The sequence below is a fragment of the Schistocerca cancellata genome, chromosome 2 (genome assembly GCF_023864275.1).
Source record: "Schistocerca cancellata isolate TAMUIC-IGC-003103 chromosome 2, iqSchCanc2.1, whole genome shotgun sequence".
Lineage (NCBI taxonomy): Eukaryota > Metazoa > Arthropoda > Insecta > Orthoptera > Acrididae > Schistocerca > Schistocerca cancellata.
The window spans coordinates 543,520,548-543,542,291 of record NC_064627.1 but is presented as its reverse complement, the minus strand read 5'-3'; the positions used below and the strand labels follow the sequence as shown (position 1 = coordinate 543,542,291).

General features: G+C 44.1%; 1 protein-coding gene across 1 annotated transcript in view; it reads right to left on the bottom strand.

Annotated features, from left to right (window-relative positions):
- The window catches only part of LOC126146654 (UDP-sugar transporter UST74c-like), a 73,281-nt gene that overhangs the window by 30,712 nt on the left and 20,825 nt on the right, over nt 1–21,744 (bottom strand). Inside the window, exon 2 of the mRNA XM_049915635.1 lies at nt 10,374–10,530. Coding sequence (XP_049771592.1) covers nt 10,374–10,520 — 147 coding nt within the window. The 5' untranslated portion in view covers nt 10,521–10,530. The remainder of the gene's footprint in view (nt 1–10,373; nt 10,531–21,744) is intronic.

The following is a 21,744-nucleotide window of genomic DNA, read 5'->3' as shown; positions in this document are numbered from 1 at the left end:
CTGAAACCTTCATCCCTTTGAATCTGCTTACTGTATTTATGCCTAGATCTCCCCTGCAATTCTACACTCCACACTTCCTTCCATCACCGAACTGACTCTTCGTTGATATCTCAGGATGTGTTCTATCAACCGATCTCTTCTATTAATCAAGTGGTGCCACTAATTTCTTATTTTTTTCTCAATTCGATTCAGTACCATCTCATTAGATGTTAGATGTACCCATACAATCTTCTTCTGCAGCACCACATTTAAAAATGTTATTTTCTCTTCTTATCTGAACTGGTTATCGTCCATGTTTCATTTCTGTACCAGGCTGCATGCAAACAAATACATACAATGAATACTTCTTAAAGCTACATGAATTTGTATTGGACGTTAACAAATTCTTCATCAGAAATATTTTCTTGCTACTGCCACCCTGTTTTATATTCTTTCTATTCCGGAAATTATCCGGGTTTTGCTGTCCAAATAGTAACTCATCTACTAGTTCTAGTGTTGCATTTCCTAATCTAATTCTTCGGCATCGCCGGATTTAATTCGACTTAGTCTTGTTTTACTTTTGTTGATGCTTGTCATATAACCTCTTTTCAAGGCACTGTCCGTTCCATTCCAGTCTTTTGCCGCTCCGACAGAATTACAATGTCACCAGCCAACCTCAAAATTTTAGTTCTTCTCCTTAACTTTAATTTCCTTTCCAAATTTCTCCTTACTTTCCTCCACATCTTGGACAATGTACAGATTGAATAATATCGGGTATGGTCCACAACCCTGCGCAAGTTTACGGAAATATAGTAGTGTGTGTGTGTTTTGGATGCTCTACGGCGATGTAATTAGCACTCCACAGCAGTACAGGTGTCCGAGAAGTTTCCAGATTGGGAACTGGGCTGGTCAGATCCCAGTGCAGTGATTGTTGCCCGGGAACCCTAAGGACAATGGTAGCTTGGGGCATTCTACACACACTGACGACATAACCCCCTACAAACAAACGAGAAATAATAGTAGCTGATTCATGGACCATTTCCCCCTCCTTAGACTGAGCCTCGTGAGGTAACGTGTATTATCTTCTCTATATACACTCCTGGAAATGGAAAAAAGAACACATTGACACCGGTGTGTCAGACCCACCATACTTGCTCCGGACACTGCGAGAGGGCTGTACAAGCAATGATCACACGCACGGCACAGCGGACACACCAGGAACCGCGGTGTTGGCCGTCGAATGGCGCTAGCTGCGCAGCATTTGTGCACCGCCGCCGTCAGTGTCAGCCAGTTTGCCGTGGCACACGGAGCTCCATCGCAGTCTTTAACACTGGTAGCATGCCGCGACAGCGTGGACGTGAACCGTATGTGCAGTTGACGGACTTTGAGCGAGGGCGTATAGTGGGCATGCGGGAGGCCGGGTGGACGTACCGCCGAATTGCTCAACACGTGGGGCGTGAGGTCTCCACAGTACATCGATGTTGTCGCCAGTGGTCGGCGGAAGGTGCACGTGCCCGTCGACCTGGGACCGGACCGCAGCGACGCACGGATGCACGCCAAGACCGTAGGATCCTACGCAGTGCCGTAGGGGACCGCACCGCCACTTCCCAGCAAATTAGGGACACTGTTGCTCCTGGGGTATCGGCGAGGACCATTCGCAACCGTCTCCATGAAGCTGGGCTACGGTCCCGCACACCGTTAGGCCGTCTTCCGCTCACGCCCCAACATCGTGCAGCCCGCCTCCAGTGGTGTCGCGACAGGCGTGAATGGAGGGACGAATGGAGACGTGTCGTCTTCAGCGATGAGAGTCGCTTCTGCCTTGGTGCCAATGATGGTCGTATGCGTGTTTGGCGCCGTGCAGGTGAGCGCCACAATCAGGACTGCATACGACCGAGGCACACAGGGCCAACACCCGGCATCATGGTGTGGGGAGCGATCTCCTACACTGGCCGTACACCACTGGTGATCGTCGAGGGGACACTGAATAGTGCACGGTACATTCAAACCGTCATCGAACCCATCGTTCTACCATTCCTAGACCGGCAAGGGAACTTGCTGTTCCAACAGGACAATGCACGTCCGCATGTATCCCGTGCCACCCAACGTGCTCTAGAAGGTGTAAGTCAACTACCCTGGCCAGCAAGATCTCCGGATCTGTCCCCCATTGAGCATGTTTGGGACTGGATGAAGCGTCGTCTCACGCGGTCTGCACGTCCAGCACGAACGCTGGTCCAACTGAGGCGCCAGGTGGAAATGGCATGGCAAGCCGTTCCACAGGACTACATCCAGCATCTCTACGAACGTCTCCATGGGAGAATAGCAGCCTGCATTGCTGCGAAAGGTGGATATACACTGTACTAGTGCCGACATTGTGCATGCTCTGTTGCCTGTGTCTATGTGCCTGTGGTTCTGTCAGTGTGATCATGTGATGTATCTGACCCCAGGAATGTGTCAATAAAGTTTCCCCTTCCTGGGACAATGAATTCACGGTGTTCTTATTTCAATTTCCAGGAGTGTACATGGTCCAGTCACATTAAGGTGACTACCGCCTACGTTCGACGTCAACGTGCAGTAACCATTCACAGACGGAAGGTTGCAGCACTAGCAGTGGACGGACAGTATATAAAGCGTATCAGCGGGAGGTGGGAAACAGTGCAGTAGTCGTGCGGAAACGGTGCGATTAATCTGACGTTCGGAGGGTGCATGGTATTTCGCTTACAGGTCAAGGGTAGAAGCATTTACGAAGTTTATAAACTGTTCGCGTGCCACCATGGTTAAAGTATATCATGCATGGCGAAATGGAACTACACACATCATTTCGGTTCCGAGAGTTTCGGAACATGTACAGAAAATTGGAATAGAGATCAACATTATCATCATTTCCATCCTTTTTATTGTTCATGAAAACCACACATAGCATGTTGCACCAGAATACAGCGAGACCTTCATAGGTGGTGGTCGAGATTGCTGTACACACCACTACCTCTAATACCCAGTAGCACGTCCTCTTGCATTGATGCATGCTTGTATTCGTCGTGACATACTGTCCATAAGTTCATCAAGGTACTGTTGGTCCAGATTGTCCCACTCCTCAACGGTGATTCGGCGTAGATCCCTCAGAGTGGTTGGTGGGTCACGTCGTAAATAAACAGCCGTTTTCACTCTATCCCAGGCATTTTCGATGGGGTTCATGTCAGGAGAACATGCTGGCCACTCTAGTCGAGTGATGCCGTTATCCTGAAGAAAGTCATTCACAAGATGTGCACGATGGGGCGCGAATTGTCGTCCATGAAGAGGAATCTCTCGCCAATATGCTGCCGATATGGTTGCACTATCGGCCGGAGGTGGTATTACGTATCTTACAGCCGTTACGGCGCCTTCCATGACCAGCAGCGGCGTACGTCGGCCCCACATAATGCCACCCCCAAACAGCAGGGAACCTCCACCTTGCTGCACTCGCTGGACAGTGTGTCTACGGCGTTCAGCCTGACTGGGTTGCCTCCAAACACGTATCCGACGATTGTCTGTTTGAAGGAATATGCGACACACATCGGTGAAGAATCCTGAGCGGTGAATTCGGCATGTTGTTGGGCCCAGCTGTATTGCGCTGCATGGCGTCGTGGTTGCAGAGATGGACCTCGCCATTGACGTCGGGAGTGAAGTTGCGCATAATGCAGCTTGAGTTTTAACACAACGTCCTGTGGCTCCACGAAAAGCATTATACAACAAGGTGGCGTTGCTGTCAGGGTTCAACCGAACCATAATCCGTAGGTAGTGGTCATCCACTAAAGTAGCCTGAACGAGGCTATTCATCGACAGTTCCTGTCCCGTATCTCCTCTGTGTCCGAACAACATCGCTTTGTTTCACTCCGAGACGCCTGGACACTTCCCTTGTTATGACCCCTTCCTGGTACAAAGTAACAATGCGGACACTATCAAACTGCGGTATTGACCGTCTAGGCATGGTTGAACTACAAACAACATGAGCCGTGTACCTCTTTCCTGATGGAATGACTGGAACTGATCGGCTCTCGGACCCCCACCGTCTAATAGACGCTGCTCGTGCATGGTTGTTTACATCTTTAGGCGGGTTTAGTGACATCTCTGAACAGTCAGAGGGACTGTGTCTGTGATACAATATCCACAGTCAACGTTTATCTTCAGGAGTTCTGGGAACCGGGGTGATGCAAAAAATTTTTTGATGTGTGTATTAAAACAGGTGCCGAGGCAACTGTGAAGCCGTAGATGATGGAGGCCAACGGCAGAATATACTTGCAACTGTTGAACAGCAACCCCAGTGAATCAGCAGGGTTATCAACAGTTTCTCTTCGACGATCGTTCTGTAAACGTTTCTGCGTATGGGCCCCACAGCAGGTGCCTGGTTCATGCAACAACGCTGACTGCTGTTCATCGGCGACGAAGGTTGGAATATGCATGCCAGTGACTCAATTGGATATCCACTGAGTTGCGACAGGAGGCCATTTCAGATCACTCACGTTTTATGCTCCCTTGGACAGATGGGCATTGGCAGGTAGAGCCCTCCGATAATCGCCATAAGATTCCAGGCGGGAGGAGGGAGCATTATGGTCTGAGGAACGTTTTTGTGGCGTTCCCTGGGTGATCTGGTCATTCTGGAAGGCACAACAGATCAAAACAAGTATTCATCTGTCCTTGGGGACCAAGTCCACCCATTCACGCAACTTGTTTCTTTTCCACAGCATGATTGCATCTAATAGCAGGACAATGCAACGTGTCACAAAGCTCGCAGTGGACGTGCATGGCACCAGGATGAGTCTACTGTACTCCTCACGCCACCAAACTCTCCACGCTTAAAACGCAATCGAGAATATGTTCGACCACATCTATCGGGATGTATGTACTCTGCATCCTTCTCAACTGAGAAACCTTGCACAGCTGGCCATGGCACTGGAGTCTGCGTGGCTCCACATCCCTGTCGGTATCTTCCAGAACCTCACTGACTCTCTACGTGCATGCCATCATTATCATCTTGAACAGTTTCCAGCCCAAGGCTGGATCTGTTTGGAACAGAAGCCTCGCCATCTAGTCCTGTTCTTCCACCATCTTTCTGGGTTTACTCTGGAACAGTCATCGCCTCTTTCTTCAACACACTGCTCTACACCTTTCAGCAATCTATACCTTGATATTTCTATTGGTTATTTCCTTTACACTTCCATTTCGTGTATCTTCTTGCGAATCCTTTTGTTTTCCATTCTCTTCGAGTGCCGATACCATCTTAGCCTTGATGTTTCTATCCTGCTCTGCAAGGATTCCCCTTCCCTATTTCCCTTATCGTTCATTGCTCATCCTATCTCCACTTGTTATTCATATCCTCTTCTTTCTCATTTCTTCCATTTTCCTCTATCACACTTCCCAGAAACTTGACACTTTCCACCTTCTTCTGTTGTCACCTCAAATCCTTATTCCGCTAGTTGGTCTACCTTGCTTTTTAGTTGTAATCAGGATCTCAAATTTGTTTGCTTTAAATTTCATCACATACGGTCTCACAGTCTCTTCCCAAACATTCAGCTGTTCCTAAATCTCCTCTACTCTGTTTCCCCAGATCATCAAGTCCTCTGCGAACATCATTGCTTTCATCCAAAACCACAATGAAGAGGAAAGGTTAGAATGCACTGCCCCGTTTCACACCATTTATTTGCTGGAAACAATCCGTCCTTTCACCTCCCAGTTCCACACGGCTCAAACTTCTGCAGTACATTTCCTCCACAGTGCTTTTGCTGTCTTTTTCCACTGCTTTCTTTTCTAGTGCTTCCCAGACCTTTCTTCTAAAGACGCTATTAAGTACCTTTTCTATGTCTAGAAAGGACATCACGAGGTCTTCCCCAAATTCATAGTGGTGCTCCTGGAGCTGCCTCACTGCAAGTATGAGGTCAACAGTTGACCTCCCAGGTCTGAAGCCATGCTGTTCCTTTCGAAACTGTCCTCAACACTTGTTCGGATTCTGTTCTCCAGGATCTTTTTATATGCTTTAGTAAAGTGGTATCAGTGTGACTCGCTTGTAGTTTCTACAATATTTCCTACTCGATTTCTTGACTATAGGAATAATTAGTACCAACTTCCAATCTTCTAGAGTCTTCTTCGCATTCCACACCACCTTCAGCACACGATACAGCCACGGTTTCCCACCCTCCCCTGTTGCCTTCACCATTTAGACAATTAATTTGTCCATACCTGGTGTCTTTCTTCCGTTCATCTTGGCCAGTGCCATTTTATTTTTTTTCTGTGTCAAGTCGTTTTCACCCCAGAGTTTACTTCTACCTCCTTTAGTCTATTACCCTCGTCTCCAATTCTGTTCGTATGCAAATGCTCAAAGTACTCCTTCCACACTATCTTCAGTATATCTTTGTTATTAATCTCATTTCTCTTTCTGTCTGTCACTGTTGCTTCCTCTCTCAAACATGTACTCTTACTTTTGACCATTCCATATAGTACTGTTTTACTGCCTCTGCTATTTTCCTCCATCATCTTTGTCCATTCTTCCCGTTACTTTGTTTTCTCCCGAGCCACTGTCTCATTTGCCTCTTTCTTCCTCTTACACATCTCTCTTGCTAATTCGGTCCTTTCTCGGAACCATAATCTGAACGCCTTGTTCTTCCTTCTCACTACCTATATGACTCTTTCACTCCACCATCGTGTCCTTTTCCACTGTTTTCTGCCTCTTGTCCTTCCACATATAGCTACTGTAGGTTCTACTATAGCACTTTCAAACTGTCCCCATTCCTCTTCTTTTGTTATTGGTTCATCCTTTGGTAACCTTCCACGTATAATCTCCTGGTGTTCTTTCTTGACTTCCGTTCCCTTCAGTTTCCGTACCCTAATGCTGCTTTCCTGGTTCTCCATCTTCTTCTATTCCTTCATGATTCTCATGCTCATCACCAGTAGCTGGTGCTCACTATCTAATGCTCAGATAGTAGAACCTTTATATCAGATAAAGGTCCCTTGCTTCCCAGTCATGGAGTGTGTAATCCACCAAAGATTTCTGCGCTAGATTCCTGCTGAACCACGTTCCGTTGTAGTTCTCTTTCTTCCGAAACCATAAGTTTCTTACCACTAAACAGCGTCTCTTGCAGAAATCCAGTAATCTCTGTCTTCTTCATTTCTACTTCCCCATCCTTCTGCTCCCAGCCCATTTTCACACCCTTATCTTCCACTCCCTACATGTGCGTTGAAGTCTCCATGACTATTACCCATTATTATTGTCTATTCAACTGCTTTTGTGGTTCTTCCTTCTCTTGAGATGTACAACCCACTTGAGTGTGGTACACCTAATCGGCGCTGCAAAAGGTGGGTATTCAGGCTGTTTGAGGGGTTGTCACATTAATGTGACTAGACCGTGTACAAAAGGAAATGTCCTGGTCGATTCATTGATCCATCATCGCCCAGCCCAAACCGCTAAGGATAGAAACCTGAAATTTGGAGAGGCTGCTGCTCTTATACTGTAGGAAATGTTTGGAAAGAGATTTTTCGAAATTCCGTCCCTAATAGGGTGAAATAGGAGATGAAAGGTTTATTGAAAAAAGTCGCTATTAAGGCTAGTTTGAAGCCAGAACAACGCAAACTGGTATTTGGTTTCTCGGCCAGAAATAAAACAATATCTGTTCTCGCATTTTTGGAAGTTCAAAGACAAAGGACGTGTAACAGTGGGTGTAATTTTTTTTAAAAATAAATCATTATTAAAGAACAAAAAAGAATTTATAGCTACGTATATTAAAACTGGTATTTGACTTCTCGGTTAGAAATAAAGAAATATGTTTGGGGAATGAAAGTTTCTATGCAGACACCACCACAAGAACTCAAAAGGCAGGATTAAGAAAAACCTCCGATCTCAGCAATCAGAATCCCTTTTTGATCAGAAGGACGTTCGGAAAAGACCATGCTTCTATGGCCTTAATAAGAGTGAAAAGTTTAGAAGGTGTTTCAATTTGTGAGTTAAATCAAAGAAAGCTATTTAACTGTCTCCAAAACAAACTGGCTTTGTCAGAATTGCTGTTTAGTGCATTTATTGTTCAGTAGGCCTAATGTATATTTATAAAATTATTTTTGTTTTTATTACTACGCAGACTCGCGCAAAGCTATGTGATCAAAAGTGTCCGGACACCTGACTGAAAATTACTTACAACTTCGTGGCGCCCTCCATCGGTAATGCTGGAATTCAGTATGGTGTTGGCCAACCCTTAGCCTTGATGACAGCTTCCACTCTCGCAGGCATATGTTCAATCAGGTGCTGAAGTTCTTGGGGAATAGCAGCCCATTCTTCACGGAGTGCTGCACTGAGGAGAGGTATCGATGTCGGTCGGTGAGGCTTGGCACGACGTTGGCGTTCCAGAACATCCCAAAGGTGTTCTATAGGATTCAGGTCAGGACTCTGTGCAGGCCAGTCTATTACAGGGACATTATTGTCGTGTAACATTCCGCAACAGGCCATCCATTATGAACAGGTACTCGATCGTGTTGCAAGATGCAATCGTCATCCCCGAATTGCTCTTCAAACAGTGGGAAGCAAGAAGGTGCTTGAAACATCAATGTAGGCCTGTGCTGTGATAGTGCCACGCAATACAACAAGGGGTGCAAGCCTCCTCCACGAAAAACACGACCACACCATACACCACCCGCTCGAATTTTACTGTTGGCACTACACACGCTGGCAGATGACGTTCACTGGGCATTCGCCATCTCACACCCTGTCATCGGATCACCACATTGTGTCGTCACTCCACACAACATTTTTCCATTGTTCAATTGTCCAACGTTTACGCTCCTTACACCAGCGAGGCGTCGTTTGGCATTTACCGGCGTAATGTGTGGCTTATGAGCAGCCGCTCGACTATGAAGTCAAAGTTTTCTCACCTCCTGCCTTACTGTCATAGTACTTGCAGTGGATCCTGATGCAGTTTGGAATTCCTGTGTGATGGTCTGGATAGATGTCTGCCTATTACACATTACGACCCTCTTCAACAGTCGCCGGTCTCGGTCAGTCAACAGTTGAGGTCGGCCTGTACGCTACTGTGCTGTACGTGTACGTTCACGTTTCCACTGTTTCCACTTCACTATCACATCGGAAACAGTGGACCTGGGGATATTAAGGAGTGTGTAAATCTCGCTTACAGACATATGACACAAGTGACACCCAATCACCTGACCACTTTCGAAGTCCGTGAGTTTCGCGGAGCACCCCATTCTGCTCTCTCACGATGTCTAATGACTACTGAAGTCGCTGACATGGAGTACCTGGCAGTAGGTGGCAGCACAATGCACCTAATATGAAAAACGTATGTTTCTGGGGGTGTCCGGATACTTTTGATCACATAATGTATATTCATGCCAACAAGAAATCGTAACCTACACATTGTCTATAACGTGGGTCTCGCAAAACAAAAATGATAATACCAGAACAGTACTGTTTCAATACTTATGCCTCTTCACTGATATGAAACTTGTAAAACGAGAACGTAAATCCAAGAAATAAATGAATTATGGGCTCCTTCACTTAGCAGTACATTAAAAGACGACTGACTTGGAATGAAATCTCAGAACATAGTACAGCTGTAAATATTTGTAGCCTTAGACATCTTCTTAATATTTAAATGAAGTACAGACAGCTATTGTCAACATAACGAAGTTGTTACATACGTAGTCCCAAATAAAGAATAGTGTACGTCCATCTTGCGACCGTTTTCGATCTCAATAAGTGAGTCTCATTTACCGTTAACAAAATTGAACAAATTTTGATCGCTGCCCTTGATCGACAGATACCACTACGAGGCATATTTTATATAATGTTTCAATGTGCTTTATTATAATCGAAATCAGCTACGCTATATTATGATTGTGAAATCAGTGGAAGTCGATCTCATACGGGGTCCTACGAAAGTAGTTCTCGCCACAGACAGAAAAGGAGGAAACGAATGTGGAGAATGAAGTAGAAATCACCACACAGCGTGAGGTGGTTGCGGCTACTATTGCAATAAACGCTTTTGGGCGTGACTTAGACGAACCTGACTTAGACGAACCTCTCATCTATAGCTTAGTGCATAACGGCGGTGTATGACGCTAAAATACAAATGACTTACGAGAGAATTGGTATCACTATTGAAGTTTAAATTGCAGCATGTCGGACAAGAGAAAAGAAATAAATCATAATTACAACTATAAATATAGTCCGTTACTGATATATCAAAAGTGTGAAAATCAAGTTTCTGATTGTGAAAATACGTAGTCTCCCGTAGAAAACAGTGAGTGACATTCTTACGACGTGACGCTTTGGTTTCGTAATTCAGTGACACAAAAACAGAAAGCACCGAAAATTAAAGCAATATCGCTATTTTTATATTCGACACAGAAATTTTATTACAGACCATTAATAAAAATGATGTAGTGCCGTAAAAGACTGCTGATCCAAGTCTTTTCACCAAAGAATGCTCTTTTTTGAACGACACTCCTGTGTCCGTATCTCGTACACCTCGTTCCACATCAGAATCATCAGCGTTGATTACCGGCTTCATTTGGATGGCGCTAAAAAAAGAAAACACCAACTGAAGTATTGGTATGTGTAAGTAGACGTACAAGTAATGTCAAATGTATTCGAGATATTTATCTTAATTTTGAACATTTCTCTCTGTTTTTTTAAAGCCTACATAGAGGACAGTCCCCTCCGAAAATCGGAAGTGATTCAGGTATGTTGCAATAACAAGTATTCTTTCTTTTTTAAACAGGGAAACAAGAAATACTTTTTGATGGAATGTACATGAACAATCAATCTTTTTACGATTGAGATTTTCCCATTTTGCTGCTTGGTTCTAATGTAGACTGTAGCAAGGAATAAAATAGCTTAATTAAGAAATTTTTAAAGCAGAGCTGAAAACCAATCATAGCAAGGGAGAATATTGTACTAGGAGGACAGTGCACCTACGAGTAGGAACACGTGATGTTTCTCGATCGATGTTTCAGTGTAGAGAGTGATTATAGAATCACGTGATGGAGTGCGCACTAAAACCGCCATAAGCATTTTCCGGCGTTTTCAAGTGTTTTTGTTGTGAGACACGAGGTTGTATTCGCTGCAGTGTTATGAGTTCTACATATTTAAATGCTTTATACTGATTTAAAGCTATTTAGAGGATATTCTTAATTATTTGGTTACAGAGTTTTGTGGTGAGTAAAAATCTGCGTCATTTTAAAACTCCTCTGTGCTAGACAATTAAACGGTGACTTTTTCGAAACCACGTAGTAGTTTACCATTGTGACGTAGAAGTCTGGCTCAAGGGTGCCTACAACCTTCCCCTGTAATGGTGCAAAAATGCGCCGGCGACGTCATCCTCGAACTCAGCGACATTTCAAACTGCAACGTGTCGACACATGCGAGAAAAAGGCCAGAGCTCAGACGTTCATATGAGTTGTAAGGACGGTTAATGATGTCACATTGGCACCAAACTTCATCTCAACTCTGCCCAAAGCCAGTGCTGACGTGACACACGATGGGAATCTCGTCAAATCTCCCCTTATCCACATCTCACTCCCTTCTCTTGACACCTCTGCGATGGAGATCAGAACCGCGACGCCCAGCGTTAAAATATCCTGCGGTTTCCTTATGGCGGACCGAGGGAAACACTTCAGACGCATAGCTCCTCAGAATCGAAGCGGAAAGCCTTCAGGATGTGGCATAAAGAAAGTAAATAAAACCACTACTTCCCTTGGGGCGTTCATTTACACAGTTTCGCGGTCGAAAACGACATTTTGCCATGCGATGCACAACAGAACGACGTTCTTGAGAACTTTGACACTGAGGGCATCCTCCGTACGATTCAACCCTTCCCTTAGGACATCATGGGCCTGCAGTCCCATACTACGTGATCTGACCCTTTTGAAGTGTAGCGCGATAGCAATTTTTTGCTCTGGTATGCAGATTGGCACCTTGCAAAACCATTCGACGAAATCTGAATGTTATCTGAAGCAGCAAAGGGTGTTTACGCTTTTTGAGATCCCTTGTTTCGCGCCCTCCTGTGGCATGATTAGCGGGCTGGAAGTGGGGGGGGGGGGGGGAGGTGGACATTGACGTACATGTGAATAAAATGGATAGGTTCTCTCTAAGACCCTGCCGTTCTGTTACAGCCTCAGTGCCACCTGCGCGGTCTTAAAAATGTCCCTGTACAGAGACAGCTATTCACAGATCCCTAGACGCCTGTGTCAGAGGCAGCCATTTCGACACACGTCGGATGAGTAGCGCTACATCGCTGAACCAGCGCCTGCTGGACGCATACGAAATCTAAGTGATGTCGAAAATGTTCCGGAAATATGATCCCTTAATTTTGTTGTGCTGTGCAGTCACATATTTTGCGGGCAGTTAAGCCATACTTCGTTTGTAATGCACCATCATCTACCCTGAAATGGAAGATAATCTTCTATCATGAAACACGCGATGTTTGAAAATTAATTGAGTTTCTTAAATAACATTTTTCTTTGTCTTTGAGATGGATTATAGCGTTCTTTGCCAACAGCTTCAATTTCAAAGTGTTTTTAACTCTTAAATGGTTTTGATAATACTTTTCTTAATATCTTTTCACTAATTGATTTTTGCTGTGTACTAGGCTAATAGAAGAGGGGCAGCAGCCTTGCAAGGGTAACAGTCTGGATGATTGACTGATCTGCCCTTGAAACACTGACCAAAACGGCCTTGTTGTGCTGGTACTGCGAACGGCTGAAAGCAAGGGGAAACTACAGCCGTAATTTTTCCCGAGGGCATGCAGCTTTACTGTATGGTTAAATAATGATGGCGTCCTCTTGGGTAAAATATTCCGGAGGTAAAATAGTCCCCCATTCGGATCTCCGGGCGGGGACTACTCAAGAGGACGTTGTTATCAGGAGAAAGAGAGCTGTCGTTCTACGGATCGGAGCGTGGAATGTCAGATCCCTTAATCGGGCAGATCGGTTAGAAAATTTTAAAAGGGAAATGGATAGGTTAAAGTTAGATATAGTGGGAATTAGTGAAGTTCGGTGGCAGGAGGAACAAGACATTTGGTCAGGTGAATACAGGGTTATAAATACAAAATCAAATAGGGGTAATGCAGGAGTAGGTTTAATAATGAATAAAAAATAGGAGTGCGGGTAAGCTACTACCAACAGCATAGTGAACGCATTATTGTGGCCAAGACAGACACGAAGTCCATGCCTACTACAGTAGTACAAGTTTATATGCCAAGATGATGAAGAAATTGATGAAATGTATGATGAGATAAAAGAAATTATTCAGGTAGTGAAGGGAGACGAAAATTTAATAGTCATGGGTGACTGGAATTCGAGAGTGGGAAAAGGGAGAGAAGGAAACATAGTGGGTGAATATGGATTGGGGTTAAGAAATGAAAGAGGAAGCCGTTTGGTAGAATTTTGTACAGAGCATAACTTAATTATAGCTAACACTTGGTTCAAGAATCATAGAAGAAGGTTGTATACGTGGAAGAATCCTGGAGATACTAGAAGGTATCAGATAGATTATATAATGGTAAGACAGAGATTTAGGAACCAGGTTTTAAACTGTAAGACATTTCCAGGGGCAGATGTGGACTCTGACCACAATCTATTGGTTATGAACTGTAGATTAAAACTGAAGAAACTGCAAAAAGGTGGGAATTTAAGGAGATGGGACCTGGATAAACTGACTAAACGAGAGGTTGTCCAGAGTTTCAGGGAGAGCATAAGGGAACAATTGACAAGAATGGGGAAAGAAATACAGCAGAAGAAGAATGGGTAGCTTTGAGGGATGAAGTAGTGAAGGCAGCAGAGGATCAAGTAGGTAAAAAGACGATGGCTAGTAGAAATCCTTGGGTAACAGAAGAAATATTGAATTTAATTGATGAAAGGAGAAAATATAAAAACGCAGTAAATGAAGCAGGCAAGAAGGAATACAAACGCCTCAAAAATGAGATTGACAGGAAGTGCAAAATGGCTAAGCAGGGATGGCTAGAGGACAAATGTAAGGATGTAGAGGCTTATCTCACTAGGGGTAAGATAGATACTGCCTACAGGAAAATTAAAGAGACCTTTGGAGAGAAGAGAACCACTTGTATGAATAACAAGAGCTCAGATGGGAACCCAGTTCTAAGCAAAGAAGGGAAAGCAGAAAGGTGGAAGTAGTATATAGAGGGTCTATACAAGGACGATGTACTTGAGGACAATATTATGGAAATGGAAGAGGATGTAGAAGAAGATGAAATGGGAGGTACGATACTGCGTGAAGAGTTTGACAGAGCACTGAAAGACCTAAGTCGAAACAAGGCCCCGGGAGTAGACAACATTCCATTGGAACTACTGACGGCCTTGGGAGAGCCAGTCCTGACAATACTCTACCATCTGGTGAGCAAGATGTATGAGACAGGCGAAATAGCCTCAGACTTCAAGAAGAATATAATAATTCCAATCCCAAAGAAAGCATGTGTTGACAGATGTGAAAATTACCGAACTATCAGTTTAATAAGGCACAGCTGCAAAATACTAACGCGTATTCTTTACAGACGAATGGAAAAACTGGTAGAAGCCGACCTCGGCGAAGATCAGTTTGGATTCCGTAGAAATGTTGGAACACGTGAAGCTATACTGACCTTACGACTCATTTTAGAAGAAAGATTAAGGAAAGGCAAACCTACGTTTGTAGCATTTGTAGACTTAGAGAAAGCTTTTGACAATGTTGACTGGAATACTGTCTTTCAAATTCTGAAGGTGGCAGGGGTAAAATACAGGGAGCGAAAGGCCATTTACAATTTGTACAGATACCAGATGGCAGTTATAAGAGTCGAGGGGCATGAAAGGGAAGCAGTGGTTGGGAAGGGAGTGAGATAGGGTTGTAGCCTGTCCCCGATGTTATTCAATCTGTATATTGAGCAAGCAGTAAAGGAAACAAAAGAAAAATTAGGAGTGGGTATTAAAGTCCGTGGAAAAGAAATAAAAACTTTGAGGTTCGCCGATGACATTGTAATTCTGTCAGAGACAGCAAAGGACTTGGAAGAGCAGTTGAACGGAATGGACAGTGTCTTGAAAGGTGGATATAAGATGAACATCAATAAAAGCAAAACGAGGATAATGGAATGTAGTCAAATTAAGTCGGGTGATGCTGAGGGAATTAGATTAGGAAATGAGACACTTAAAGTAGTAAAGGAGTTTTGCTATTTGGGAAGCAAAATAACTGATGATGGTCGAAGTAGAGAGGATATAAAATGTAGACTGGCAATGGCAAGGAAAGCGTTTCTGAAGAAGAGAAATTTGTTAACATCGAGTATAGATTTAAATGTCAGGAAGTCGTTTCTGAAAGTATTTGTATGGAGTGTAGCCATGTATGGAATTGAAACATGGACGATAAATAGTTTGGACAAGAAGAGAATAGAAGCTTTCGAAATGTGGTGCTACAGAAGAATGCTGAAGATTAGATGGGTAGATCACATAACTAATGAGGAGGTATTGAATAGAATTGAGGAGAAGAGGAGTTTGTGGCACAACTTGACAAGAAGAAGAGACCGGTTGGTAGGACATATTCTAAGGCATCAAGGGATCACAAATTTAGCATTGGAGGGCAGCGTGGAGGGTAAAAATCGTAGGGGGAGACCAAGAGATGAATACACTAAGCAGATTCAGAAGGATGTAGGTTGCAGTAAGTACTGGGAGATGAAGAAGCTTGCACAGGATAGAGTAGCGTGGAGAGCTGCATCAAACCAGTCTCAGGACTGAAGACAACAACAACAACAAGAACAGGCTAATAGATAGACTACACTGAGGCGACAAAAATCGTGGGATAGGGATATGCAGACATACACATGGCGAAAGTATTGCGTACACATTGCATTGGTGGAGCTGTCATTTGTACTCGGTGATTCATGTGAAAACATTTGCGACGTAACTATGGACGCACGATGGGAATTAATAGACTTCGAATGCGGAATGGTAGTTGGAGCTGGAGGCATGAGACATTCCATTTCAGAAATTGTTAGGGAATTCGATATTCAGAGATTCACAGTGTCAAAGTGTGCCGAGAACACCAGGGATTACATCTCAGCACAGACACCGCAGTGACCGGGGCTTTCACAACCGAGAGCAGCGGCGATTGCGCAGTGTTGTCAGTGCTAATAGACAGGCAACACTGCGTGAAATAAGCACAGAAATCAATGCGGTACATAGACGAACGTACCTGTTAGGATAGTGCGATGAAATCTGGCGTTAATGGGTTATGGCAGCAGACGACCGACGCGAGTGCCTTTGCTAACAGCACGGCATCGCCTGCAGCGCCTCTTCTGGGTTCGTGGTCATATCGGTTGTTTCCTAGACGACTGAAAAAGCATGAATTGGCCAGATGAGTCCCGATTTCAGTTGGTAAGAGCTGACGGTAGATTCGTGTGTCGCGCAGACCTCAACGAACCCATGGACCTAAGATGTCAACAAGGCACTGTGTAAGCTGGTGGTGGATCCATAATGATGTGGGCTGCTTTTTCATGGAATTGACTGGGTCCTCATTGACTGGAAATGGTTATGTTCGGCTACTTGGAGACCATTTGTCGCTACTCGTGAACATCATGTTTATGGATGACAGTGCGCCATGTCACCAAGCCTCAATTGTTCGTGATTAGTTTGAAAAACAACCTGGACAATTCGAGCCAATTATCTTGCCACCCAGATTGGCCGACATGAATCCCATCAAACGTTTATGGGACACAGTCGTGTACAAAATGCTGCAACGGTAACACTTTCGCCACTATGGACAGCTGCAGAGGCAGCAGGGTTCAATATTCCTGCACGTGACTTCCAACGACTTGTTGAGTCCATGTCAAGTCGAGCTGCTGCATTACGCCGGGCTGAAGGACATCTGACACGATATTAGGAGCCGGGCTGGCGATTTTCACTGCCCGGGGACTGGGTGTTTGTGTTGTCCTCATCATTTCATCATTATCTTCATTGGTAACAGTACCTAGATTGGATTGTATAAACTTGGGCTTTGTAAAAATTGTGACTTTATACAGAGGCTGATGAACGCGCAGTTGAGCGTTCCACAAACCAAACATCATCAAACATCACGATATTAGGAGGTGTCCCATGACTTTTGTCACCTCAGTGTGTTATAATACAGTACTGAACAGATTTGCTCGACTGTAACACTTTTAAATTCAATTAACATATGTGTTCCCAGGTGCGAGGCCATGTACCGGGTGACCAAAAAGTCAGTATAAATTTGAAAACTGAATAACCCACAGAATAATGTAGATAGAGAGGTAAAAATTGACACACATGCTTGGAATGACATGGGGTTTTATTAGAGCCAATAAAAAACAAAGTTCACAAAATGTCCGACAGATGGCGCTGGACAGCAAAACGTCAGTGACTCCGCATGACAATCGTGTATAAAAGGAGCTGTAATGAGAGAGAGAATCAGTCGCGCGCCGGAGATCATCGCCATCAGTGTCTCGTGTGTGCCGTCGTGTTTAGTGTTCAGAGTTCACCGTCACACTCCATCGTTCACCTGTGCCATCGCCATCTTCAGTGTTTGTGCGTCGTGTTAACAGTTTGTAGTGTGGATTATCGTCGAGTGTGAACGGCTCCGTGTTTGTCTTTATGTGTCTACTGTTTTATTACCCACCGTTATGTCACTTATGTGTATTCTTTCTGTTGTTTATTTCTCTATTCTATGGCGGAAGAGCGGCGTAACATGCTGCTGACAGCCTGCCTGTTTGTACGGGTTTAAAAATAACAATAAAGAGAGAGAGAGAAAAAAAGAGAGAATCAGATGCGCCAGCAGCCGCAGCATGTTGACGTTACCTGAAAAGGCGCTTTTAGTGAAGCTGTACTATCAGAATGGGGAATGTGCTAGTTCAGCGTTACGATCCTATCGCCATAGGAAGGGGATTCAACGGGTAAAGGTTCGTTGACAATTGCAGCTGTGGCGAGAATGATTTCGAAGTTCGTAGCCACTGGTTGTTTAGACGATAGACCCCATAGTGGCCGACCGAGCACAAGGCGTAATGTTGCTGAGACAGTTCAGGAAGAAAGGGAGACTATAGCACAGGGAAGTCAGCGCTCGTGCAGTCGCACGTCGCACCGGCATTCCATACACTACTGTTTGGTTGGCACTTAGGCGTACCCTGCGATGCTATTCGTACAAAATCTATCGGCATCATGAACTGTTACCTGGCGGTTTAGTGAAGCGGAGGGCATTTGCGGTGTGGGCGTTTCAAAAGATAGCGGAAGATGACGATTGGTTGAGTAACTTGTTGTGGACCGACGAAGCTCATTTCACGCTCCGAGGGTCTGTCAACGCCCACAACTGCAGAATTTGGGCTACCGAAAATCCTAGAACTGTCGTGGAAACTCCATTGCACGACGAGAAAGTCACGGTATGGGTTGGATTTACCACATCTACCGTTATCGGGCCTTTTTTCTTCGAGGAAATGCGTGATTCTAGTTTTGTAACTGCTACCAAGGCGGGTGAGAGGTACGCCGATATGTTACAGAATCGCATCATCCCCAGCTTGGCCGATAAACACCTGCTGGAACGTAAGATATTTATGCAGGATGGCGCTCCACCTCATATTGCTAGACGCTTGAAAGATCTCTTGCGCGCGTCGTTTGGTGATGATCGTGTGCTCAGCCGCCACTTTCGTCATGCTTGGCCTCCCAGGTCCCCAGACCTCAGTCCGTGCGATTATTGGCTTTGGGGTTACCTGAAGTCGCAAGTGTATCGTGATCGACCGACATCTCTAGGGATGCTGAAAGACAACATCCGACGCCAGTGCCTCACCATAACATGCTTTACAGTGCTGTTCACAACAGTATTCCTCGACTACAGCTATTGTTGAGGAATGATGGTGGAAATATTGAGCATTTCCTGTAAAGAACATCATCTTTGCTTTGTCTTACTTTGTTATGCTAATTATTGCTATTCTGATCAGATGAAGCGCCATCTGCCGGACATTTTTGAACTTTTGTATTTTTTGGTTCTAAGAAAACCCCATGTCATTCCAAGCATGTGTGTCAATTTGTACCTCTCTATCTACATTATTCCGTGGTTTATTCAGTTTTCAAATTTATACTGACTTTCTGATCACCCGGTACATTGGAACAGTTTTTCACGTCTGAAAAAACATCACTTATTGGGAATACTTTTTATAATTGCAGAAAAAGACTGCAGCACACATAAAGTCAATGATTTCGTTTCAGAATAGAATAACAAGATGTATCAAACTTCTGTTACAACGACAGTGTGAAAAGTATTTCCAGATACAAGACTCTTCCCCAAGACTAATATTTTTTTACGAACACATATAAAATAAAATTAAAATTGTTAATAATGAAATCATAGAACAATTTTATGTATTTCTATAATATGGACAACTGAAGACCAACACTAGGTGGAAAATAAACTGAATAAGCAGAACACAAATGGACTGGTGTGCTTTTGGTAAACTAAATAGACGTTTCGAAATACAGCTGCCAACATGCCTGAACCGAGACGTTTACCATCAACGTACCTTATCAGTTTTATCTATGCCAGGGAGACGTGGGCTTTAAATATAAAAATAATCCAAAATATGATGGTTACACGGCAAATAACGGTAAGATGCATGGTGGGAATTACTGAGAAAGAGACAGAAAAAAAAACAAATTAACTAGCAAACAAACTGGTTTCGAAAATATAATTGTGACTGCCACGAAAATGACACAGTTCCTGTCTTATTTGTGAAAGTAATGTTCCCTGCCATAACACGTTACTTCATTTGTTTAACTCCTGAATATCTTCCCTGTGTGAATTTGCAGTTGGAGGGCTACGTTGGATTTCTGAGAGTAAATCCTAATGGTCCTCACTCGGTGGGTCGCTGTTCGAAGGCCTGCTTACTTCATGTCTCCTGAGGATTTCTCGTTGTGTCAAAGGAATTCCTCTCCGCAGATCGCAACTTCTACCATAGCTATTTTCAACAGTGAATATGTGTGTGTTCTTGAGGATGCTGTTACTGTCACTAAAGGAATATTCACAGTCTTTTAATTTAAGAAAACGGATACCGTCTTCTTTATGTACTCATTTGTATTAAATAAGAAAACCACTTACATCTAGCAATATGTTAAAGTCAAGACAGAGGAAAGCCAGTAAAATCGGTAAGCCTATAGTGCGATCGCGTTGACTAATCACAGAAGCGAGCTCCGTATCTGTTGTATCTTATATCACTGTCTTTTCTTACTGAAATTGAGTTCGTATCACATCAAACGTTGCCTTGGACATTTTTACGATTTTTAATTAATTTTAAATACAAAATCATTACCTGTTCATTCGATAACCGATAACGTCTTAATTTCATCGAGCACCGACTACGTCCAACTCTTCACACTTGCCTGCAGAAGGCACATTTCCGCGAACGTTCGTAACGTTAATTCCATTCCTTCATTTGCTTCCGAAAGTTCTTTTCAAATAATGTTCCAGATATGAAACATCAGCTTGACTTTGTAATTCGTTATTTACCAATTATTAACATTTTAAGTTATGCGTATTGCCGCCAATTTTGTGCGGGGGTTTCTACGGTCTGCCTTAGCTCAACGACTGAAACTTTCCCGTACTCTGGTCTGCGTGTTTTGATGTCACTATGGAGCGGGTAACCTGTGCATTTGTATTGACACGCACAGCTATAAAAGTGAATATAACTTTGTACTCAAGTAAAACTATGACCGCTAAAATGGCATAAACACAACACTGATAAGGTAGTTTATCCAGTTGAATGCATGGTTGATGAATCAAGGCAGTCCTTCGCTGGATTCCAAGAGATAAGAAAACACGAAGAAGATGAACGTGTGTACACTACCTGATGCTAAGTATGTGTAAACCCGTACGTAATGCGGAATTGACCACTAGGTACGACGACAGGCAGACTCGGCAGTATAAAAGGAGACGTGGAGTGTTGTCAGTACAAAAGTAGTAACAGCAGGGTGCCTCGGTCAGGAGAGCACAGTCACTTCGAACGTGGACCAGTCATTAGAACTCATATGAATTATCACTACTGGCCATTAAAATTGCTGCACCAAGAAGAAATGCAGATGATAAACGGATATTCATTGGACAAATATATTACACTAGAACTGACATGGGATTACATTTTCAAGCAATTTGGGTGCATAGATTCTGAGAAATCAGTACCTAGAACAACCACCTCTGGCCGTAATAACGGCCTTGATACGCCTGGCCATGGAGTCAAACAGAGCTTGGAAGGCGTGTACAGGTACAGCTGCCCATGCAGCTTCAACACGATACCACAGTTCATCAAGAGTAGTGACTGGCGTATTGCGACGAGCCAGTTGCTCGGCCACCTTTGACCAGACGTTTTCAATTGGTGAGAGATATGGAGAATGTGATAGCCAGGGCAGCAGTCGAACATTTTCTGTATCCAGAAAGTCCCTTACAGGACCTGCAACATGCGGTCGTGCGTTATCCTGCTGAAATGTAGGGTTTTGTAGGGATCGAATGAAGGGTAGAGCCACGGGTGGTAACACATCTGAAATGTAACGTCCACTGCTCAAAGTGCCGTAAATGCGAACAAGAGGTGACCGAGACATGTAACCAATGGCACCCCACACCATCACGCCGGGTGATACGCCAGAATGGCGATGACGAATACACGCTTCCAATGTGCGTTCACCGCGATGTCGCCAAACACGGATGCGACCATCATGATGCTGTAAACAGAACCTGGTTTTATCCAAAAAAATGACGTTTTACCA